This window comes from Pezoporus wallicus, unplaced genomic scaffold (assembly GCF_028554395.1).
Source record: "Pezoporus wallicus isolate ANWC-B61680 ecotype Strahan unplaced genomic scaffold, APGP_CSIRO_Pwel_v1 scaffold_2696, whole genome shotgun sequence".
Lineage (NCBI taxonomy): Eukaryota > Metazoa > Chordata > Aves > Psittaciformes > Psittacidae > Pezoporus > Pezoporus wallicus.
Window position 1 is genome coordinate 1,232,396 of NW_026637439.1, and position 26,468 is coordinate 1,258,863.

The window sequence follows — 26,468 nt, forward strand, 5'->3', positions numbered from 1 at the left end:
AACTTTTTACAGCCTCAATTTCTGACTCGGCATCAACAGTGTAATAGCAAATACTCAGCCAGCAACATACAACTGCCAGCTTCTTACTTTCTCTAGTCACAGACCTCATCTCTCAGCCTCAAAGCCAACAACTAATGGATTTCACATTTCCTCTTTGTCATCAGACAGCAAACACTCACCATCTGCCTTTGAATAAGTGAAGATACCTAACGGTGGTATGCCCTCTTTATTTTACTTTTAATTGAAGAGATGTTAATATCCTGCCATTCACAGATAAACAGTTGTCAAAAAATAGCTTCTGCACCAAAGAAATAAAAGCCATGCAGCTAGACTCCACAGAGGAAAGTCTGAGTATTTCTCAAATTACAAATCAAAATATGATAGAACTCTCATGTTGTGTGTCTGCGTGGATGTAAGCACTAAAACCACTGATGAACAAACTGTTAAAATATTAAAAATACTATTTAAAACAATACCTTTTTCCCCCCAGAAGATATGAGCCTTTCAATCTTAGTACAACATTTTTCAACAAAACTTCACCATCTGCCTATGGCAACTTCTTTGTACAAAGTGCTAACCAATTCTGCAATGAAAACCTACGGGTCTCCATTTAACTTTCTTGGAGAACTAGCCCTTAGACAGAGGGGCAGGCATTCTCATGATAATGTTATTTCTTAGCTAAAAGAACATCTTGAGGAATCAAGGTTTGTGCCCTCCAGCACCAATGTACTTTAACTAGAGAAACCACTCTGATGCCAGTAATTTCAGACTCTGTAGGCTCAAAAGGTAGATTGCTGAGTGAAGTCAAAGGAAAGCCAAGATGAAACATAAGAAAATTGAAACAAAATCCCTATCAACTTCTTTATAAGTCACAGGGCATGAACTTCCCCTCTGTAATAGCCATGACGACGCTAGTTTCTTCTACTGGAAAACTGTAGACATTTCGCACAATTTCTATAAATGGAGAGAACTGAGATTACAGCAAATTCTTGTGAGGGGTTAAGGGGAATGTGGGATGAGAATATAGCTTGGTAACATGGCACCCAACAACTCACCCCAAAGAATTACCTTCTGGAATTGTCCCAAAAGAAGCATCAGTGCAAGCAATAGCAGTTTGCTCAGCTTTAGATCCCACTGAGCATTACAACCGAAGTCTTATTAGATAATTTTCTCAATTTGATTCTGCACAAGGATGTCTCTATTTGGATTCCTGTGACTGTTACTGATTTTGTCTGTTAAAGTATTCATCACTACAATTACACAAACACAAGCAGAATTGGAACAGAGATAAATTTATGACTACATGGTGGCTGAATCTGGATATAGCAAGAATTAGAGAGGCACAGAGTAATTTAGGCTTGAAGGGGGCCCTGGTGGTCATCTGACTGAGACCTCCAGCTCTAAATAGGGCCAATTTTGAGGTCAAATTTGGTTGCTTAGGGTCTTGCTCAGTCAAGAACCCATCACTATCTGCAGAGTTGCCACAGTTTTACCCAGATTCCTGTATTTCTGGCACTGTGAATGCCACACATGGGCTTTAGCCCATTCCTAAATTTTGCTGGAACTGTGAAACACACCCTGCCCACATTCACCCCTTCCGATGTTTAACTCCTTAAACATTTCCAAGCTTTACTGCTGAGTCTTGAATTGGAGGTGGAAGCCCCTGTGAACCCAGACCCTGGAGGGATTAGGAGGTCAGGCTATCTCCCACCCATTGTGAAAGACTGAACATTGCATGGGAACCTCCAAGAAGGTCTATCTCTCTTTTAAACCTGTTTGATTCAGCAACAGTCACTGACTTTTGCAAAGCACTCACACAGCAAATACTCATTTACAAAGTTTAAGAGCCTCAACTGGAGAGACAGAATACCTAGTCTCCAAACCACCTCTGTCCTAGCACCTAGTGCCTTGGAAGCAAGTGTGAAGAGGTGTCTCATCCTGTTACTAAGGAAGTGCTTGGTCCCCCCCCCACTGTTCTCCACATGGCTTCCTAAGCTGAGGAAACACACAGAGCGGATGCATGTGTTGATGCATGTGTTGGTGCAAGCTTGGAATCCAAGGAGGCTGGTGGACTGAACTCCAGTGGATGGAATGTTACTGCTCCTGGCTGCATGTACTGCCACTGGCTGCAAACACCTTCTGCAGTAGCCCCACCAACTACACGGCTCATGTGAATGTTTCCCAGTATGCTCTGGCCCATACTAACTCAAGACACCTATTAGAATTGCTTAGACAAACAACTAGTTTTGCTTGAGCAGAGCAAGGAGTGTGCTCACCCTTCTGTTGTCTTCTTGCCAAATGAGCCAGCTAGTGTCAGAAGGGCAGTTAATTACCTGCACTAAAAGGGCTGTGATGTCTTACTCTGGTCCTGCTTTACTAACATCTACCTCTTACTGCTTATGCAAGAAAACAATGCATTGCTCAACTGTCTTGCTTCCTATTTGTTGAAGAATCAGTGAGTTGAAAAAACAAAAGAAGAAATTAAATTAAAAAAAATGGGGTTACTTTAACTGAAACCTTATTTAAAAGTCCATTCCTATAGAGATCTGAAAAGATGGCAAATTATCTTCACGATGCTATCTTCTTGACTGTACCTATAAAAAGAAAATCATACTGTGACCCTTTCAAAAAAAATTGTAGAGTAAGATGAGTTAGAAAATGATGCAATACAAGGAATAAGTGATTGAAAACAGAAGTAACAGAAGACAAAGCTCTAGCCAAAAATCTGGATAGCATTTACTTGCTCTCTTTCCTCTTTTCAAATTGATCTTATTTTTCTTGTGACCAGTGGTCCAAGTAACACTAAAAGTAACTGTTTATGCATTATCCACAAAAGGGGGTATAAAAGGAAGCTCCTTGACCCTCCCCCCTCCTGCTGTTTGCAGGGACATCTCTTCATGTTTCATGTCTAAGAGCAAGCTTCAATCAATCATTCAAGCCTTCACACATTAACACTGAGCAATGTACCTGTGAAGAAGCCTTGTTTTCAGTACAAAGTTCAGACTAAAAGAACAGTCTTTGAACAATAACTGATTAAAAAAGGTTCTTTTATTTTGCTATCCTAAGACTGCACTGACTTGTATATGTGAAAAAAGGCAATACTGTGGCTTTGTATTTGAGACTAAAAAGAAAAAAAAAACAACGTTCTCAGCCACTGCTTCTTTACTTTGCATTTACCATGCAGGTAAGGATTGCATGTAGGGAAAAAAATTCTGAAAGGGCTTTTCCGTGACTATTTAATGAGCTAACTCTTCTAATATATGGCTGGCATTATATTTAACTACATCCTTCAAAGAGAAATGTATTAGATGAAATAAGATAGCAAGGCAACTTGTTCCTGGAGAGCTTTCCCAGCAAAGGCCATTCTGGTGTTTTCTGGGAACTTTAATATACGGTAAACAACGTATAAATACGGGAGGAAGCCAGGCAGAAGTTTTCCTTGGAGCAGACTGTTAGCACATACTGGGCTGCTGTGAAGACTGGAAGAATTAAGCTTTGGGCCACTTAACACAAGGAGTGACTGCCTTGATGTGAGCTTAAAACACTGGCTGTCCAAAGCTTCAAAGGACCGACGAATCTCTCAAAGAAAATAAAACAAATCAAATCACAAAGAAACCAAGAGAGATGCATCAAATCCCAATACAGACAACTACTTCACAAGCAAAGACTTCAGTTAGTCAAAGAAGTGAGAATGACAGTAATATTTTGAGTTATCACCTTCCCCAAGCAATTACTGAATGAATGAATCTGCACTGTTTGCTGCAGGTTGGTTTTTTTTTCAAATCACTTTCTTGAGATAAATTTGTACACTTCTGTTCTCAAGCAACAATAGTATTTATCCAGCATCTTAAATTCAGTACCAACAAATCAGGAAATTTCTTCTAAACTTCATATAGGAATTACCTCAACTTCTACAGAAATGCAAAGAAAGATGAGAACATAGAATCATAGAATCATTTAGGCTGGAAAAGACCCCTGAGATCATTAAATCCAACTCTTACGCTGGCACTGACAAGTGCACCACTAAACCATATCACTGAGGGGTTCATCTTTTATTTAAACCTCTTCCCTGGGCAGCCTGTTCCCATGCTTGACAACCATTTCAGCAAAGAAACTTCTTCAATCCAGTCAAAACCTCCCCATGCACAACTTGAGACCATTTCCTCTTGTCCTGTCCTTTGTTACTTGGGAAAAGAGACCAGCCACCACCTCACTCCATCCTCCTTTCAGGTAGCTGCAAAGAGTGATAAGGTGTGTCCTAAAGGTATTTTACCCCTTCTATTTAGTGTGGAATTCAATATCCAAGGTCTACGAGCCCAGGCTATGGTGCAGACCATTCAGAGTGCTCACTTGCAAGACGGAAGTATTAATTATGTATTTTTAGCTGATTGAATTACATCCTAAATGGAGCATAGCTATGACTGTGATAATATTGTTCCATCAATAATTCAAAATGAACCTCTTACAATGAAAAAAGAGCCCTTCGCTTTCCACATGGAGAAGAGAAGTGATGTTTCGCGGCTCAGCAAAACCAGAATAACTGCATAAAGTTTCACATAACAGATGCAGAAGAAGCGTCTCAATTCTTCATGGTGGACAGTAAAATACAAGACAGCATGCAACAAGCCAAGCATAAAAGTAATTCCATCACTGCTTTCAAGAATAAAGAAACTTTGGAAGGATTTTTGGTGCTGAGAAATGTGAAAACACAGAAAACCAGGAAAATCGCTTTTCAAGGTTGAGGCTGAAAGAACAAAAAGTACACCACCATATTATTTATATACACTACTTCTGACAGCAAATTAATTATTGTATTTTTCCAAGATTTACCCATAGATAAAATAATAGCCTGGGGGCAGGGAGAGTTTTGTGCATTACCAACAATATATTACTTTTTTCAACAGGAAAACAATTAAAGATTTTGCTGAAAGGGACTTATTTTTCTCTGTGGGCACTGATGCCGCAAGCCACGGAAATATCAAAATGTTTTCCACAGTTACTCATTTCTACAGAGAAGAAACAGGAATAATCCATCATCTGCTTTCTCACTGTGAAGGAAATAATAAAACTGCAAGAGGAATAGTTGAAAATATAGGAAATTTACTAAAATTGATGCTTTGAGCTTCAACCATTATTTGCAACTGATACTGCTAATACTAACTTCAGGGGACATGCCTTTCTCTGCAATCTAATTAGCAAATACTTTTTCCAGCTATCTGGCCAGCTCATGAAATACATGCAATAGCACAGATAAGTCATCCTTTAATCCTGAGGATTTAAATCCAGTAATTTTCTCATTAGTCAGTGGAGTTTTGGAATTACAGAATATGATCCATTCTACAAAGCTGTCACTACATAAAGATTTTGCAGCATGCCTCTACGAAGTTTGTTTTTTATAACTTTCAGTTAAGTGGATCATAAAATTTTCTTAGAAAGATGAAGATCGGGTTGAAAGACCCTTCTGTGAAACCTTTTTTTGACTTTCCCAGAGTGACAATAGTTTGGTTGGTAGCTTGTTTTCGGTTTGGGTTTGGGTTTTTTTTTCAAATTAGAATCTTGTGATTTTCAATGAAAATGAATTCCCAGAAAAAAACCCCAATGAAATAAGTTTTGGGTCGTAAATGCAAATCTGCTCTAAAACCAAATCAAGACAAGTGGAAAAAGACTTCAGTTCACCATGTATTAAAAAAAGCTGAAATCACATCTTGATTTCAGGAACATGACCTGATTCACCTGCCATGTCTGAAAAAAGACCATCTTTCTTACTAAATTGTAATTATTAACCAAAGGTTGAATGTTGATAAAGGCCAGATGTGGATTAGGAAAGTTAGCTGAGAAATTCCAAAGTCCTGTCCTAGGAAAACACTCTAATAATCTCACATCACAACTGACAATACACCCTTTCAAAAATAATATGGAAGTTGTGATTGCTGAAATTGATCTTGAAGGAGAAAGAATGCACATCTGAGAAAAAAATACATATTCCCTGAAATAACATGCTTGCATTTTTCTTTTGGTATCCCCTAACACAAAGGTGCAAAGAAGGTGGTCAGACTCTGCAATCGTTTCTCAAGCATTTTAAAAACGTTGCTTTGGATTTCTATTTTTATTATATCCTAGTTTCACTGTGAGAAGGATAACTAAGCTTACCCAGATAATTACAGCCTGTTCAGAAACACAAACTCTGTCTTAAGGCAATATCACAATTTGAAAAATAAAAACCAGTCACTAATTCCCCCATGTCTTCTAAAAACTGAAATTATCAAAGTTAGAACAAATTAGCCTTTCCAAATCTTACTGTGTCATATAAAACCCTAATATTCCCTAGACATCTCTTTTGAACATGTGGTCAGTATTCAACGTTGTGACCTCCACTTGGGCATGAGCTGCACCTTTTTTGCCTTTTCAGGAGTTTATAGTGCAACAAGGGTTTGCTTGCAATTCCAGATGAAAGGATGTTATATGTAAATATATGTACTTACTTGTCCCTTGGCATACACATTTCTTTCAAATAAATCCATAGACAAATACTAACAAAATTATAACCCCACTGTTTTGATCATATTGCCAAGCTACCCATTTCTATCCTGCAAAATGCTCATCTATTTTCATTACAAATGAATGGCACCAAACTTCTATCTAGCCACATACTATTTACAATATTTTAAGAAGGAAGTTATACTTGGATAGCTTCAATCAAATGAAATTTAAATATAAGTTTGGATTGTTCACTGGGGGTAGGAGGAACACAGTTTTAAAGGGAGGATAACAAGAGAAAAGCATCACATAAAAAAGCTACACTGCCAATACAGTTTTGGATCAAAACTGCATTCTTAAGTTTCCTCCCACCACACTTTGCATTACCTTCATTCGTATTGCCACTTTTAGATAACGTCCTTCTTCATGATACCAAACAGTTATTCTTGGTAGTCTCACAGTGGTACTAGTAAGACTTCTCAGCAAGCACGAAGCCCACAGCATGGGCTCTGATTTAGCAAGCAACTTCATCACATTTTCAAAATTTAGTTTTGGTTATTCAGTTATTAATACAGCTTGTGGAAACATGGAGGTGACTGCTAAAGGGTCTGCAAAGATTTTCTACAGATAACCTGAGAAGATAGCTTATACAGTATTCCATACTTCCTCTGGACTTTAATAACTGCTTTTATAGATTGCTATTTTCTTTAAGTAGCATAGAAATAGCCCAAGAAAATGACCATGGTTTTAACTCTGTATGCTCATGCATTTTCTTAATATCCAGTTTAAAATTTCTTTTAACAGCAGTGAAAGGTGTCAGGTGGTTTTGACAACTACATAATATATCTGCATACTTATTTCATTCATTGTATAAAAGAAGCAGATTACAATAGGCTAATTTTATCTTATTTCTTAGGAAATCCTGGTAAAATAACAAGCTCAAGAGTTTACCTCTCTGTTCTTTCAGGAATACCCAAGAGCTTGATCATTTCCCTTCATCTCTTTTTATCTTAGGTTTCTTTTTCTGCAGATGTATGATCTTCAAGGACTGCTGCTCTTATTATCATGCACTAGTGTTATTAGTCTGTGCTATTACCCAGTGTCACAGGATGATTTACTTTAGCAGTTAGCATGCAAGAAAAAAAAAATCAATCATTTTCATTTTTAACATACCAAAGACTTAGGGTTACTTTCCATAATTCATATCACCATTCAATCCTTTCTTTTTTGTGGCATCAGGATTAACAATATTACCAATGCTATTCTATTTGTCTGAAGGAGACAATTTCAGGGGTTTTCCTTCTGATACTGAGCTGTTCTAAGCTCATGAATCCCTTTTAAATTCCAAAAGCTATGCAAGGTGTGTAGGAGTGCTCCCCAACCTCATTTACAGGAAATCCTTGCTAAGTTGCTGCTGAGCAGATTAGAGGAGAGAAGGCTGAGAGCTCCAAGTTAAGCTCTTGACTGGGCATGACATCTTCTAAAATCATTATCTCTTTGTATTTGAGAGGGAAAAATCCATAACTCATTTAGCAAACTTCTGAAAAATATGTCTGACAAAGTATCAAAGTACAGTACTTTGACAAGCTCACAACGTGTCAGAAGAGAGGACAAAACTTTTATTTATTAAGAACTTTGAGACCTTTGCACTCAGCCACACTGAATCTGTATTCTGCTTTTTCTCAGCTCCAGGGATTACTAATGCAGAGAAAAAATGGAAAAAGGAAGATAGAAGCCACAGAGAAAGAAATTAAATATAGGTTAGTATGAAAAAAAAAAAAGGACTGATAGAGGATATCTTATACTTAGAAATGGCAAATAATAAATTAATTAATCAAAACCAAAGAAAGGGGCATTTTAGCTTTGATTCTGTGTTTTTAAAAGTGTAAATAATGTGATACACAGAAAACCTATTTCAAACAAATTCAAATACAATTACAGAAAAAAATGTTGGGCTTAAAAGAATTTAGAACAACTTAAAAAACAAAGTTTACAACAAATACTGCATGAGATGAAGGGCCCAGTTTACCACAGTGAATGAAAAAAACAGAAGATTAAAAAATAAGATATAATGTAAAATCAAAGGATGTTTATAAATAAAACATGACAAAGTTCAAACTGTGGAAAAAGATACCATAAGAAGTCAACTAGTAAGACAGTTTTAGCGTATTTTTTTTGAATATAAAAAGGAAACTATTTATGTAAATAAGGCTATTTATAAGGCTATTTATGCAAAGAACAAACTAAAGATGGAAACAACTATGCATTACTTCCCCACATACAACATATTTGACAGAGCATATGCATCTGCTACAGCTTGCAGACAGATGACTCAGGCACCAAAACTTGAATCTAAACCTGAAGCACATCAGAAGTGAATACCACAATTACATTATAACCACTTAATATATTATTAAATTGAACTAAATGTAGTAGTTAATGTCAGCAGTACCATTCTTAATTTTGGTCTATTTTATACAAGACTCTAATCCTATAAGTGAGTACATCCCTCCAATGCATACACATCTAAACACATCCTTCTCCAGTGGGTAACATGCTGTCAAAGCCAAATTTTCCATGTAAAACAACTACATTGCCATTGTTCGTATCATGTGACTAGAAGTATGGCTACAGGACTATCTATATGCTATTTTATGGAGAAAGACAAGCACTTACCTCTGCAAATTCAACTCAACACCTTAGTTTTCTTAAGACTGAGACACTTCATGTGCTCCTGTGTCTCCAAGAATTACAAGAAAAAAAGATGACCATCTTAGACTTGTAACTTCTACATAGTCTGATGTAAGACGAATCTGGTCTGATGAGCATTTTATTTTTTGGATCAACTGCAGCTACATGTTTGTATTGAGCTTAACAGATAAACTGAACAGAAAGATAGCACAACACAGTGATTTTACACTGAGCGCTACCACATGTACCATAACCAACAGGCTCCAGATCTGCCATTTCAACATCCCATTTTCCATCTGTGTCAAAAAAAAAGCATCTATCTTGCACCTTCTTTTTGAAATGGGGCACTATTTCAATTTGGAAGATCAGTTTTTGAGCATGGAGGTTACAAGAGCTCTCGTATCGTACCATATGATAACAGATTGAAACTGATTACTTTTTTAACATGATCTCCGTACTTTTGCCTAAAGAGTTCTATTTATTGGGTTAGCCAGGTCTTAATTTTTCTAAAAGCAATTCCAACAGAGGGCAGTACTCTTGATGCACTAACTTGTAATCTACAAGTATTTCTAGAAAGACAAAGGCACCGAGTGTTCCTGTATTCTATGTGAGATATCAACAACTCCATACGTCACAGATTACAGAAACATTTAATAAAGGCATGCAAATGGCAATCGAAAGAGCATAGGGTAGATGACCCCATATTAAAAGAATTTGCACACCCTCAGAAATATAGAATTGCAGGAAATTTGCTGGGTAAAGGTTATGAAAAAATCATCAGCTATTAATGAATGTAGCTATAGAAACTGGGTTACCACTTCTGCTAACTGTAGTAGCATAGAAAAGCAAAGTGACATGCTAAAACTTTTTGTATTCATTAACTGTTTTCTAATAACAGATTCTAAACAAGAGTTGACTAAGAGTGAGAGTAGCATCAAGAAAAAGGGATCTTTGCCCATCTTGGCCAGCTGGGACTCCTCATGTGTGTTACTTTTCTTTCTTAGGTAAGGACTATAATGTCTCAGCTTTTTTCTTTTTTTTGTTCATTTTGCAACAAAAGCTGTTAATAAGTTATATTAGGAAGAATGCTACCTTACCATGTCTGCATTTTAGCAATGCGTTCTTCACTGTAAAGCCTATCTGGTTTTAAAAATCTACCTGAATATCTGTGTGCTAGTGATTTTAATACCAGGATGTAATTTCAATAGTTTTATCGTTAATGACTTACCATCTATTCACAAACCTGGAGCACAGGTTAGAATTCCCAACCTTTCAAAGGAGAAGCTTAAATGACATGACAAAGTGAAAAGTCTCCCTGTGTACAAACACACATGACAAGCTTGAGCCTGACTGGAAAATTTCTGAAGCAAAGCAGTTTTGTCAGCAACTGCCAATTTCTTGAACTAAAAGCACTTTGCAAAAAGCACCAGATTTAATTCTACTTCATGCGTTTTCATCTAGCCAGCTATGGCACACACAGTTACAGTCCTTCAGAAATTGTTGTTCCTCCCTATCAGATCATTTGGCTGGGACTTCAGGATCCTTGCCTGCAAGTCAGTCTATGCACAGGATAACCTCAACAACCTGCCATTATCCCAGGTTTCTCAAAGCTCAAGAGAATTCTTGTTACTCTTCCACATCTCCAGGTTAGATGAAGCCTGCTGAATTTTTCCCCTCTCAGACCTTCCTGGGACTACTAACTTCTCAAGACTACTAACAGTTGGACAGATCCATCACAGTCTGAAAGAACCCATCACAATTTACATGATTTGGCTAACTGTACCATACCTCGTTTCATATAGCTGAGCAGTACAGCATAAAAAACAAAATTAAAAGGTCCGCCATGTTTGCTACTTGACCTTTCCCTTCCTCTCAGCGGATTCATGAAACCGGTTTTCATGCAAAAAAGCAATGGCTCTTGTTGGTTTTGGTTTTATTTTCTTAACAGAGTACATCTCCTTGGTATTTTCTAAGTCAATTAATATTAACAAAAATAATCCAGCTTCATCAAAGACATCTTCAGTCCATACATGTGCTAATCTTGCCATCGCTTTGCACAAAAATGTATCCTATGATTACAAATTCATATGGATAAAAGTGAATAGATTATACAATGTATAAAGAGTTACATGTGAAACAAGAAATTAAACTATTGTATACTTGCTTTCATAATGCAGCCTTCAACCTTGTATACTTTATTCCTCCTTAAAACACTGTCTTTCCTTCCCACACGGTGCACTAATATCTGGTTTGCTCAAATACCTCTGCAAAATTTACAGTGGAGAGAACAGGCCAGTCCCTCCTGTTTGAAAGTGGGAGCAGAAGTCTAACTGTGTTTAATGATCTTGAACCTTCAGTTTCTTTAAGTGCAAGGATGAGAGAAAACTGCCTTTGTTGCATATGGAAACTACAGACGGGTATTTTTAACTTACAGATTTGACATCAAATTTATGTGGCTTAAATGCAAGAGGGACTGAAGTGTAATTCCATGGAGAAGGTCCTGAAACAGATGTGATGGCATCAAATTCAGAGTGAAAGCTGGCAAACATGGGATAAGATTAGACAACTCTTCCTGCCTGCAACAATACCCTTTGCAGAAAAATAACTGCTACAAAGGAAAGAATTTCCCAGTGAAGAACCCTGTGTGCTTTAAAGTAACCATTAATTTCTGTCTCAAAGATTAACCTGAAACCACAACAATAAATTCGTTTTGCTTGAAAATGAGTGAATAGTCACCAGTACTTCCACCTTCAGGATCCTGGCCATTTGCCTTTAGTTACTTACCCGCTTATGGAGACGTTCTGCTTCCTCCTGATATGCAGCAAGTTGTTGTTTCCATTGTTTTACATTGGCAGTGGATTCCAGCAGGGCTGCTGTGAGCTTAGCATTATTACCCTTGAGTGTGGCCAGTTCTGCCTCCCAATGCTTGCTGATTGTCGAACTGCACAGACAGAATGAGAATGGTCAGAGCCCCCAAATCTCTTTAATTTTTTTTTAATTAAAAATGCCTTATAATTTTTTTCAAAGTATCTAGGAAAATAGAATTATGCAAAAATCCTATGACTTAATGTGCAAATGAGTCTCTAAATGCTCAAATCATCAAAACTTTTTAATTCCTAAAATATAGGTATATCCTTATTGAAAAACAACCTCTACCCCCCCCAGTCAAACAGGATAATTTTTTTAGTAAAATGTTAAGGATGATGGAATTCACATCAGCTTCCCAAAAGCAACAGTGTGCAATTCTAGAATATGTATATGATTAATCACTATTTTAATACATATATATTGAGTGAAAATGCTCTTTTAATGTACTACTTTATGAAATGTATTGTAGAAAAAGATTTGTCACTAACTTGATTAAAGAGAGCTAATGTAGTTCTTTGGAACTACAACTTAGTTGTCTTAATGCAAGCCTTTTACTTCTTTATTAAATACCCTATTTAATTTGTACTTGCAAACTCAAAGATCTTGAATTTCCATACCATAATACTATTAATATGCTTCTCCTCAGTTATATCAGCAAAGAGACTAAAGATCAAGGAGCAAAAAGATATTACTGCTTTATTGCAAAGAAGATGATAATGGGGTTTACTGAAATAGCCTGTGGAGGAACAATCCTTGCCTACAATTTAGTTATTCTCTGAATAAACACAGGACTTTAATTTTCACAGGTAATTAGTTTGCCATTACCCACAGACCCCATCCTTGCACTCAGTATTCATCAGAAAAACATCTAAGACACATGAGATCAACGTATTAGTATGCAAATGTCTCATTAATGCTTACTTGTATAATGCTAACAGCATGTGAGGTGTACACCTATATGGAAAATACACACCGGAAATAATTTTGTCTCATTAGATTGCTGTTAAAGGCACAATTGAAAACCAAAGATCTGTAACTCTGGTCAAAATTCTTTTGTATATAGCTTTGTGATGAATTATAACAAATTATTATAATTATTATAATAAATACAATTTAATAGGCTTAATTAGAAATACTAGCATTTATAGGCTTATTTGATTTTGTACATATGAACAAAGAAACATTCTGCCAGCATTTTGTCCACTGAGTTTCTTTTTTCCACTTCACACACACGCACAGCCCATCCCACCAAAGCATATTTCAAAAACATTATGAATCCTATAAATACTCCTCAAGTATTCAAAATCAACCAGCCTCCAAAAAACATTCATTATCAATTCAGATCACATCTACTGCTTCACTAATACATGATGTCTGATTCTTCCAGCATGTTCTGGGGATGCTGCTTCCTCCCTTTCAACAAGAACACAAGTTCCTTTGGAAAAAGAATATGGGTATCTTTCAAATTGCTCTAGCATTTAATGAGCTAATCAACAAACTACAAGTTCACCAAGAAATTTTAAATTTTAAGTTACTAAACTAAAATAATGATAATCCTACTTCATTTGGAATACTGACTCACATATTAAAGAAGAAAATTCTGTAACGATGTCTGCTCTTAACATTTCTATAATCAGATTTATATTTCACTTTGTAGTAGTGCAGCAGATCAACAAATTACGTAAAAACCATGCCAAGTAAAACCTAGTTCATTATCATATATAACTACTCCTTGATGTTCTGATCTGCCAAGCACCCATTCCAGCCATTTTGGCAAGTAGCTCCAATTAGTAGTCCTGCTAATGCAGAACTAGTCGCAAATTTTGTGTGACACCTTACAGGTTTACAAAATGTGGCTTCCCACCCATCTTTCTCCACATAAGAAATATACACACAAGATTTTGTATTGATGTAACACAGCAGATTTAAATCTTTGTATGTCTTTTATCACTTAATATCCTAATTTAATATGCAAACAGGGAAGCAAATGAAGTTTTTTTCAATGTAATAATGTGCATACCCTCAATGATACAAGTAAACTTTTAAGATACTAAGATCCCAGGGGACAGACTCTCAAGCAATGTTGAGTAATAATGAAAAGGGTATTTCTGGCATGTTTCATGCTCATCTTTGGCCAGTTCCCTTACTACCCTCCCAGGAAAAGTCAGGAGCTCTTAAGTTACTGCTTGTATACTGCAATGTCAGCATTATACATGAAACACGCACTTTCTGTTACTGCTATGGCTATCCTGGTTCAAAAGCTAGAAGGTTTCTTTGGAGATGGTTATTTTTTGATTGGTTGTTTTCAGGAGGAATGCACCAGTATTATTTCTCAATTGTACTTTTTACCCTTAAGAGACCTACATAGTGGGCATGAACATGTCCATTGTAATGCAGATGTTATTTGTTTGTAGCATATATTTTTTTTCTACAGATATTCTACTATGGCTCCATATTACTTATATTAGTCCAGTTTTTTACCTGATAATACACAATGACTTACCAACTATTTAGACTTACCCCCCTTCTTTTTACAAAACTCCACATTCTCTGAAATAAATGTAACCATGTGATGTATATCATACCACGAAACATCACTAGAACCAAAGATGTAAATATTTCGTTTCATAAGATTGTAATTTGATTAAAATAGCCCATAACCAATCCTGGCAGTTCTGACCTACTTTTCTTGAGTACTTTATTGACAAACTAAAAATAAAATAAATATAACCAAAATTACACTTTGTGGATTATTTTGGTTAAAACTGGATTTGTTTGGATTTAGAGTAATTATTTTAGGAGCAGACAAAAGCACACCTACAGCAGGCTGGTTTTAAGCTAGACTAAAAGTGTCTGCATTGAAGTCTGCATTGGTTCAAATTTATCAGTACTTCAAGAAGAAATGCTGAGAAACACATGGTTCAGACACAATGAGAATACTCTCTCAGAAGAAAAGATGCTGAAGCTAATACCTGGGAAAGGGAACACACATGGAAGCTGAAGGACACAAGCGGAAAATTCAAAAAGCTCACAACAACTGCAAGAGCCCATGGACATAATTTTGATGGCGCAACAGCTGCACTACAGTCCCTCAGGATAGGTATGGGAGGGCTGCACACACTCGTTCTCTCCAAGTTCTTTTACGTAATTCCTGTCTGAAAGGTTTCCTGCCAAAAGGAACTGATTTTGCCCTTGATGCATTAGTTTCTGTTATAGGAAATTACACACAGAGCTCTGCCAGGTTGTCTTAACAGCTGTAAACATCTAAACAAAACTCAAATCATTCCTCAAGTGTTCTGAAATTATTTGCTCTAGGAAGCACATGAAATACAAGCACTTGGTGATCACAGTGATCCAAACTACAATGTTAACTTCTAGCAGAACACCTTTCAGTTTCGTCCTGCAGTGCAAAGAGCAATGCTCTATGTATGCACTGGGGGACACAGGCAGTTCTGTGGTGCAAGACATACTTTGTTTTCTTCTGAAAGCCATCCATTCCTTTGCTGACAGTGCCACAATTCTAACACTTACTTCTTCATACCTCTAAGAATTAACATCACTGACTGCCTGGCACACTCAGAGTCTCAAGATGGCCTTTCAGAAAAAGTCATCCTCAACACTCCTGCTTGTTGCCCATTTCTCAGTGTGAAAGGCTGTACTAAATCTCTCCAAAAGGGAACAAAGCCTGGTCATTTCCCTTGTGAAACTTATGAACATCTGAGAATAAGAGAACAAGCTGTTTTGCATACATCACTACATTAGTGCCAAGTACAAGAGGTAGAATGGGCCTTTAATGGATAATAGCAAAATACAGGCTTTACTGGCTCAGCTGATCATGCTATACAAAGAAATGCTGTTGTAACAGAGGTTTAGGTATGATTGCACAGAAAATTATATTTACAATGGCAGGTGCTGACAGGATCATACGTGCTTGTTACTGAGTAAAAGGTCAAAACTCTCTTGAACATCTGATCATTGGTGCCAGCCACAGTATCTGGTGCGTGTGTTAACTTCAGACATGTTCACAGTCAGAACACACATGGTGATCCACCATCAAGGCAAAGGATTCAGAGTCATATATTTAACATCTATGGCACCCAGTAATTCAGTCACTAGAACGACTACTGGCTGGTATCATACAGCCTAACTTTGACACCTCCTGAAAACTAAAGTAGGAGTCAATGATCACCCATACTTTAAGGTGGGTTGACCAATCAACATAAGGCCAATTTCCTTTCTCACTGGGGATTAGTTACAACCCCAGTAAGTCACTGAGGAATAGCTTTGCTCTCTGTCCATCTGTGACCTGAATAGAGTGCCAGAGGCTATAAATGCATGATTATCTTTCCCTGCAAAGTAGGTCACTTTAGGAAAATTAATCCGAAAAGCTCCAGTCACCATGTGTAGCCAGTTAGAGAAAGCTTGCAAAGGCAGGGGGCGGGGAGGACACATTAATGAGCTGCATTCAGAATGAAGTTATTTTGAGAGATGCCTTCATGAAACAAAGGAACAAAAGCTGTTCAAATCAAAAGATGCTTTCTGCTTTTTGAAACAGTATTCCTTATACATTGTTTGTCAGGTTGCATGCAGCACCAACACTGTAAAACATGGTTTAAGCTTTATTTCGGATTTACAGAAATGCATGCAGAATTCTGCTTTATTAAGATTTTATGGGTTTTAATATTGGATTCATTGCATAAAATGAATTGTTTTTTTTCTTACTACAGCATAGTCATGGTTTCAGAGAAATACTCAAGAGCACATACTTTTTCTTCTTCAGGTGTCACTGTGATCTGCATTCCAGGTGTATGGTGAGCAGTGCTGTCTTGGGATAGCAAAAATGAGGAGGAATTCAGCTGAGTAGAGAATGGAGTACTTTCACTACAAAATTTGGCATCTGGTATAGTGAATCCGTAAGACTTGACAAACATGAGCAGAGTCCTTGTAGCTGCTGCCTAATTTATAAATAGTGGCATGTGCTGGAAGCAGCCCAAGAGTCTGGTGGAGTGAGCATTACCGATCAGCGGGAGAAGCAAGTCAACCAGCTGGTAACCACACTAGCTGTGCTGGCAGCAAGGGGCAATCCTTTCTGACAGCCTTGCCAGAGAGCCTTACGGAGCAGCTCTTCATGCTTAAGGAAGCAAAAAGGGATTGTGCGCGATATGGTTTTGTTACAGTAGTATCCCAGAGCTCTAGTGAACTCAAGTACTGTAGCTTCTTCTCTTTGTTTGGGTTATGTATTTGGGATGGAATTCTGCACAAGGCCCTTATGAAATCCTCCATATGAAATATGCTTCAGATAACGCAGGTCCCAGGCTGGAAGAGACAAATCTCTGCAATGGGCTACACTTGCTATTGCCTACATTAGAATGATGTGACTGTCTTATTAGATGGAAAGGTTGAGACTCTGCTGACACAGAGAATGAGAGCATCATCCCTTAAAGCATTCCTAAAAATGCACAAGAATCCTACTATCATTTATGCTGAGAATGAAAGTTAAGCTCATCACTTCATGTCCTGGTTTAGAAGACATTTTAAACCAGAATTTGGGGAGTTTCACCCCTTTTCAGAGATTTCAAAAGACATCTTCTGTGGCCATCTATTAAATGTGTAAAATTACTTCATGACAGAAAGGATTTAAACATGATGGTTTTAGAGTTTGTCCTGCTGCTAGTCTGAAGTATGCCCTTAGTAATGATACATAAGTTTCTCCCTCTTTTTTGAACATTTAAAGCAAAACTGAAATCAGAAACATTTAATTATACTAATTAAATATATTTAATTATACTAATGATATACTAAAATGAGTGGGAACTGAAGAAAAAGCAGTGGAGTGGATCAGGACCTATCTCACCATTCCAGAAAGAGGCAAAAGAAGACATTTTGAGTTGTTCTGCCATTTTAGTATTCATACAAAGCTGTTTGCCTTTACCGGTGCAGTGGACTCAGCATTCAGAAGACTTTGAATTTATGGGACACAGTCGTCTACAGCATAGTTACATAATTAAAGACCAGCAAAAGAGGAGGAAATATGGCAAGAATGACACCTTTTGCTAGACGAAAACTTCGGAAACTACAATAAAAAATGCCTCTTTACAGCTATTGCTGATTGTCTGATCTGTGTTTGTGAATAACTGGACACATACAAAAGGAAGTCTTACCTGATAAAGTGGAATTTATTAAAAAAGAGTAAATCCTCTCAAAATTATAATCAAGAGATAATTACCAGAGAATTGCTTTGAGTTAAATATTTTGAGGGAGGCCAATGAAAAACTAATTAATATTCAAAGAGATCCTTATCTTTAATTAGAGTATTCAAAAGAATTTTTAGCAAAGCAGGATAGGTTCCCTGGGGAGAGAAGCAGGCACATTAATGGAGCATGAAAGATCTGTTCTTTCCTTTGGGATAAGGAATATCTACATGATCTCACTGGAGTTACATCAGCACAAAAACATGGAAACATAGTTCTGAATCAGCTCTTTAGATTGATTAAATGACAAATTTGATCATAGCAAAAAAAGGCGAAGAAGGCCCATGAAGTATATCATACTTTAAGAAAGGTGACTAATGACAAAGCCGCACAGACCTACTGGGAAGCGAGAAAGGCTGAAATTGGCAGGTGAGAGCATGACTTTTCTGAGAGCCTATCATTCTCTACAAATGTTGAAGGTTTCTCCCACTCCAGAATATTTTGTTGTATTTTGCACACCACTTTCCTCAACCCAGAGCTACAATTTGCTTGAACTCCCAATTTCTATGTCAGTGTAGCAGACAGAAATGCAGAAGCTTTTTCTGCAAATTTGGGCTTAGAGGTTCTTGCTATGGAGCTATTGCAGATTTCTCTTTCAAGGTGTTTCATATATGATATTTCACTTGTGTTCAGCCTTTCAGAGTGACCATGCCCTTAAATTCTGAATCACCTGAAGTACCCAAAAGTACAAAAGTTGTCTTTCCAGTTCTGTTACAGGCAGTCCTGTTCCTAGGCACTTCTTGAGCTATGCTTTATCAGCTCACTGAGGAAGGGTCAGTATCTTTGCAGACGAGATGGATGACCAAAGAGGTAGACTAATGGTATGGACTCTTTCCACTATATAGCAGACAACTATACAATGCAAATAGGTGGCTATATCCTATTTAGACACAGCCTTCATTCATCACAGGGCCGATACAAACCACAACACAGACCGCCTTTCAAGCTTATCACTGAGGAATAGACTGGACAGTAAATCTAAGGGAGGCAAATTTCACATACTTATTTTCTATGGTAACACAGCATGGTATTCCTGTAGGAAATAAAGCCAGAGGAAAAAATGCCCAAGAATGGTGGTATTCACTCCTTATGGAAACACTATGCCAACAGCAACAGCAGAGCTCCTGAAAGGCACTCCATGGATGCAGAAGACTGTGTATGAACACAAAATTAATGCTTCAGCTATGATCCTTACCAACTGGGGCTTAGATCTCAGTCCTGCCCCAAGCTGAAGTGGGGAACAAAGAGAAAAGTCCCTCTTCTCCACAAGAAACAATGACATTTCCAAGCTTCGTGTGTTGTCTGCTAGCTTATGCTTTATGTATTTCCACAGGCGTCATTTAGACTGTTTCTTACTAAACTTACACTGTTAAGAACAGTTTTATGCATGCCTTTTGTACACTGTAACACAATGCAAAAGACTTGCATTTAACTTGAATCATCACAGTAGCACCAAGAAAACCCCTATTTTCATTGAAGAGGCTCAATTTTTAATTTTATTCTTCTGAAAAGATCTCAATTTTTGTCTCACTCATTTAATTTTATATAGTAAAGAGATAATAGGTTATCTCTTCATGAAGGCCACAGATCATAAATCAAAATCAGAAACTCTGTCTTGTCACTTTCAGCCCCTTGCAAGAGCAAGTATAGCAAACCTTGCAGACCTAACATTAATCAGATCCTCTGAAAAATTAAAAAACATTTACCCTTGCTCCTTTATTGAAACTACTTATTGGTATCACTGGAAGTAGTTAATTCTTGCACCTATAATGTATCTCGTATTTTTCACAACTGATACCTGGTAAGTTTTCTCAGTGCATTAAACACCAGACATAATTCCTTACTGTGCTGTGGTGCTGAAAATTTCTAATGTTCCACAAACTAAATTTTCAAAAACAACCTAAGTTATTTAGGCACTTAGGTCCCATTTTCTAAAATTACTGGGTATTTGGTTCCAAAAAAAGTCAAACTGACTTGGGCTCCTTATGGCACTTAGTCACTTTATGAAAGCAATTCGATGATGTGGTTATTGGCAAGTCATACCAGGACACAGTGACCATGACACTAAAATTATCTAAATTAGGACTACTTTCATTCTGAAACTCATTTGTTCACCCAAGAATTTAAAACAGTTTAACTGTAAATTCACAGTTCGTATTTGGATGGATTAATTTTGCTGAGGCCCCTGGCGAGACAAAAATCCTCTGTTTCTCTCAAAAGTTCTACCTATAACTGTTGTGTGCATTGAACCAACCTACACTCTGTCAGCAATGCAACAGGAAAGAGTATTCAGGTGCCATACACTTCTCTCAGCTGGTCTCTCCTTTATTGAGAGCTATTCTGATTTTAAGTGTTTCACTGACCTGTGCTCTCAACTACATCTCGGTGAGTTTGAGGAATTTCCCTAGCTTCACCACAGATCACTGTAGTAGTTAAGAACAAAGAAAAACTCTTTTACGAGTGACCGCATCTCCGCCACTAAGCCCCGAGCTTCTGAAGGCCATAGGGGCTTGGGGGTTCGCACTCTCTGAAAACTGCCCTGGTCCATCTCAGCTGGCCAGATCCCAAGCACAAGTTTGCACACAGTCAGATTTAGCACCCTTCCATCTCTACAGCCTTCCAAGGCTCAATGGGATCTGCAACCCTCCCATGCTAATCTAGAACACTTCTGGGCATACAATGCCCATTTCTGCTTTTGTGCAAGGAGAACAATTCTGGTGGGTGGCAATGCAGCCCTCTATCATTGTAGGTATGTGAAACTTCAAAAGGACTCCATACACAACAGTAACCATGTCTTACAGCTGCAAGGACACTGCACGGACACAGAAGAGATCCAATGTCATTGCTGTAACAAGTGGAAATGGATCAGCCCACAGCCTGCATTGGCAAGGCGCATTTTTTTAGCTGTATAGATTTGCCCCATGAGGCTGCTGCTGTTACAGGTTGATTCTATGGAGCTCAACTGAGATTCTCAGCTTTGCAACAACAGACTGAGGACAGTAACAGTTATGCTCTGAGCAACTGCAGACACATATAAGCAGTGAGGTGGCTGAAGGGACTTCTCTCAACCCTGTAAATCTGACATACACCACATGCATGGGGTGGAGGTCCTCAGCACAAGCCCCTCTCTGCATTTCTAAGTACTGTCAGCTTTACCTAGAGTGTACTGTGCCTCTGCTGAATACAGAGGAGCTGTTATGAGTGGCTGAATGTGCAAGATTTACAAGTCCCTATTTTAGATCTCAGTTGAACCTTCTCTTAGTGATATCACACGATAGCTCAGCTTCTAAGACACCTTAATGCTGGTTTCTGTGCTACTTTTCCATAGCAAAAAATGAACTCAGCAGCACAATCATTAAAGCCGCAGGGCCTCACAACTCCACTGCCAGCAAGAGAAATACATTCTATAGAATGACCTACAGAAATAGTTATATGTGATTAGGCAGTTGCATAAAGACTCTGAATTATGATTATTTGGCCTCTACCCAGCTAGTGCATTAGGTTATAATATCAGCTACTGGTGCAATTAATTTTTGCCTTACCATTGCCAGTTTGCTTATCCCAGGTGAATACAATGACATGCATTAATCACACAGCACAGGAGATGAACTGTCAGTTTACATGCTGACAACAAAATAATTTTATTCCATTAAGAAGCTATGTGAGAGCATGGCAAATTTAATTAAGTTTAATTTATCTCCTGTGATAACCATACAATTATAAGAATCAATAGTCTGTATATAAAGCCCAAACTAAATCATCTATGGAGCTGTCAGAAATACTCTGAAAAACAAGCAGTAAGTCACATGAACGATATGATCACATTAAAGCATTTATTGACTGTACAGGTGTGAAGAAAACAAGTTCTAAGTGAGCTGCAACACTTACAAGTGGATACTGCAGCTGATGCTTCTTTTCCATCCCAGCTTTTTAAGTGAATGGAAGCATTAAATTTGCCTTGTTTAAACTAAATATGAATCCAAGAAAAGACTAATTTTCTTGCACTATGTTGATCCTAGAGTCAAATTTACTAAAAAGAGATTAAATGGATGGAAAAAAAGATTAAATTTAATACGTGAGAAGTCTCTGATACTGGCATTTTTTCTAGGAAGTACAGGTTACCACTCAGAGGAAGCAGTCCCTATATACATTTCTCTGTCTCCCCTATTATAAAAAATACTAGTTTTTAAGAAAAAAAAAACAACACCTAACATGACACCTTCCTTTATTCATTGATAGTTGCTACTTCTTAATTTGTTCAGTCTAGACTAAGTGACCTTAGTTTTCCCTCAGCTTCTCTTCATCATACACCAGATGTTTGGCTCAAAAACTCAGCTGGAAGTTAAAAATATAATAATTTATAGACCTATTCTTCCCAATTCAACACTTAATTGATGCAACAGTTTCAGAGAAGCACACAAAGCTTGGTTTCTCACTATTTTCCCCACCCCACCTTACTTAACTTGTCCAAACCTAAAAGGGATGCCAGAGTATGAAACGGCACATGAATTTTGCTAGTTATGCTTTTACAGACAGCAGAACAGGTGTTGAGCTCCCATCCTCTCACAAAGCTATGCCTAGGTGCTACAATGCTGTTTCAGTGTATTTGTTTGTTTTCTAATATTCTGAGCTATATTTTGCTTTCCCTGATGAGACGCCTAGACTAGAAAAAGGGTCGACAAACAGCATGATGTGAAGATGTTTAAAAGTCAGCTTTCCTGAGCCTCCAACTATGCTGAACCTCCCACTATGCCCAGCACCAAGGATCTCTAAGGTGCTAAAGCAGAAATAAACAATCAGTGGCGTCCTGTAATTAGTTTAAAATTTCAGAGTATTTCCTAGATAAAGTGAACAGTTACGTCACAGCCAAACACAGTGATCAGTCAGATCACACTTTTGGCATGTAGGAAACTATTTTAGCTATCCTCTTAAAATTCAGGGCAACTGAATATATTGCCTACATGAAAAAGCATTTGGCTTCAGACAACAAATCTCTATCTTATTTCTATACAATTTTCACTGTAGTGAGGGGAAAAAAAACATTTATTCTTTTTCCTTTGGCAAACTACAGATTTGAGTAACTCACTATAATTCAGTCAATTTAGGTTTTGGTTTAGGTTGTGGTGTTTTTTTTTGTTTGAGCCACATTGCTTAAATAAAATTACTTCTTAATTTCCTATGTGGTTGCAGTCTCCCAGAAAAAAATGGTTTTCACTATTCTAACTTTAATTTAGAAATCAAATACTTTGCATTTCATGACAGGAAGACAGAACATCATTACACCATAGTGCCACAGAATAAAATCTGCAATGGCAACAATCCCCACAATAGAAATTCATCACGACAGATGGAACACACATAATGCTTTATTATTGTGTACTTGAGACAACAGAGTCCTAGACAACCTGGATATTTTATTCTGGCACCTTCACCCAGCTTCAACTTCCTTTATTTACCAAATGGCTTAAGAGCTGATTAAAAAAACCCTCTTACAGTCTAGTTCATTGCTGATTTGTGCCAACCCAATTCATTACAGACAAAACTTGATGGCTGTTTGGTGTCACTGTGAAATACTTTTATGATGCTTATGAATTGCCATTTTTCCACATCTCACCAAAGTGCTATTCAGCAACAAATGTTTTGTTTGCTCAGAACTCTTGATTAAAACAAACCACTTTCTGCCTGTATGACAAAATGTCACTGGCATCTGCAGTGATATTAAATGAACTCAAAAGATGTGATTCTTTAGGTACAGAAAGCTTCCCTAAAGCGTAAAGTGGATGGAAAACTACAGGAAATGTTCATCTCTATTTCCCCATATTTCCCCTTTTACCCTTCAAGCTGTTACCTCAAGAAGAGAATATACCAACAAGATACTCTGCTTCTGTGTTTACATGTGCCTGCCCCTAATGTCTACCCATGTAGGAAGCAGATTGATGCTATCGAAGCTCCACTGCAAGGGTTTCGCCTACTACAATGCAACAGAAAATAATCAAGAGCCCACAGTTACGTTTAGTGACACAACTTTTTCAGGTGGAGCCTGAATACTGTTTGAACATTCAGACACATTCTGAAATGGCTTACAATAAAGCAACTTTGGACTTCTTCATGATCAGTGAGATTTTACTCTGGTCTTGCAGGGACTTACAATATCTGGACAAGGAACCATGACCTGGAGACTAGGGATTCCTAATGAAACAGCTCACCATGTAAAATTTAAGGCTGGACCTGGTGAAGAGGGCTTAGTGGATGAAACCCATCTTCCCCAAGTTTAGATGTTTAAAAGCTAAGAGAGGTTAAGTATCCTGGTTCATCTTACCAGTGTTAGGTGCCTGTCTAGGAGGAAATGCATCAGGCACTTCGGAAGCCCCTCAGGCAGAATATTTCTGACCTCAGTGTCACATGGATGTGGCAGAACTTGCTGGTTTTCTCCATGAGGACACAGGCCACAGCAGTTTCCAAAAGAATTCCTACTTTAACTAAGTTTACTTGTGAAGTCTACTTCTAAGTAAGGGAGAAATCTTTAGCAATCTTAATTCAACCGACAAAAACAACACACTCCAAAGAGTACCATAGTAGTAAAACAGCATGGATCTTTTGGATTAGACTTAAAACCAAGTTTTTCACTTCATGTGAGAATTAAGAGGTCCTTGTCCTTGGTCCTGCGCCTCTTGCAGGGATACAGAATGATCCCTCATAGAGTACACAGCTACATAGCTTATGAATTTCAGCCACTCTATAACAGACAAATTCTAGAAAAAATAACTCTGATGAAAACTATTTTTTGTCTAAGAAACTAATTTAAATATGAAATAATTCTCTAAAAAACATACTGAGTATAGATTTTAATCTATATTAAACTAAGATATAAATACTAAGTATAGATTTTAATCTATATTAAAAATAAGCTACATCTTTTTAATATAGATTTCTAAACTGCTTTGGCAAACTTTAGGTTTTAAATATGCATTCTTTCAAGGAGTAGGCAGAGATAACCCATTTGGCTGAATCCTATCAATAAATACGTAATACCAGCAAGTGGCTTAATCGAGTTTCCCATGGTTTTTCTGCAACATGCAGACAACTGCATGTTAGCTCTGAACTGGAGAATCAACAGAGCACAGTTAATTCCTAAGCTACATGTGCCTTAGAGCAAGCATCCAATCCTCCATTCTGTGTGACCACTGGAGAAGCCTGCACCAATTGCTCAAGGTACAGTTGTTAATTGCAGTTGCTAATTCTGAAGCATCAGAGGGGTAAAATAAGACCTGCAGTCACATCCTGAACTGTGCTTCTTTTCAATCAAAACGGTATTTGGGATAGCAGAACATCTATCTCGTATCTTCAACAGGAAAAGAATCCATAACTTAAGAAATTGTTGTCAGCTATCACTGACTTTAATGGACAATCACCTAGGAGAAAGTTATCTAATTAATTAAAAACCAGCTAATTTTTAAGTCCATATGGGCTTCCTTAACACTATCTACTTACTTAATAAATGGCAAAACCCACAGATCCAAGGATCCATGTAGCATAGTTTAGGTCCATCCACGACTAATAATTCATCCAGTCTTAAAATGGAAACACTCCATGGCTTAAGATGCTTGGCATCTTGTAACTCAGGTCAGATGTAACATAAATTCCCCTATCCCATATCTAAGAGTATCCTAGTAAATACTGGTAGGAACAGAATGAATAACAGGCACTTCAGCTTAAATACCTGCAGAAGATGGTTCTAGACAGACTGATACTGGTTTCATCTCCAATGTGGTTGTTAAAGGATGAAGGTATGGCTATTTATATCCTGATTGGAAGTCCGGGAAAAATTAGTTCTACATTGTTTTAGAAAATAGTAATCATTCAGTCATTAATGTTGTCATCACAGATGCATGTGTATCATCAGGCCTTCCAGACAGTAGTGAAACCACAAACATACAGCATATGTAGGATTTCAGAAGTGAATATCCCTCTCTCTCTCTCTATATATATGTGCAGCTTCTCACATGAGTAGTACATGTATCTCATGATCCACTACTACAACCAAGATAACACAGGAGGCAGAGTAACTTGTTGGTATGAGTAAGAGAAGGACTAAGTTGGTATCAATCAGATGTAGCCAGAGGATTTACCTTCATTAAAATGTACTCAATTACAGTCTTCTCCCCCCTTCTTTCTTTTAAA

The 26,468-nt window shown here is 37.5% G+C and overlaps 1 protein-coding gene across 2 annotated transcripts in view; it reads right to left on the reverse strand.

Annotated features, from left to right (window-relative positions):
- The window catches only part of HOMER1 (homer scaffold protein 1), an 88,070-nt gene that overhangs the window by 11,045 nt on the left and 50,557 nt on the right, over positions 1-26,468 (reverse strand). For both annotated transcript variants that reach the window (XM_057405454.1, XM_057405453.1), the window contains exon 6: positions 11,953-12,109. In XM_057405454.1, coding sequence (XP_057261437.1) covers positions 11,953-12,109 — 157 coding nt within the window. The remainder of the gene's footprint in view (positions 1-11,952; positions 12,110-26,468) is intronic.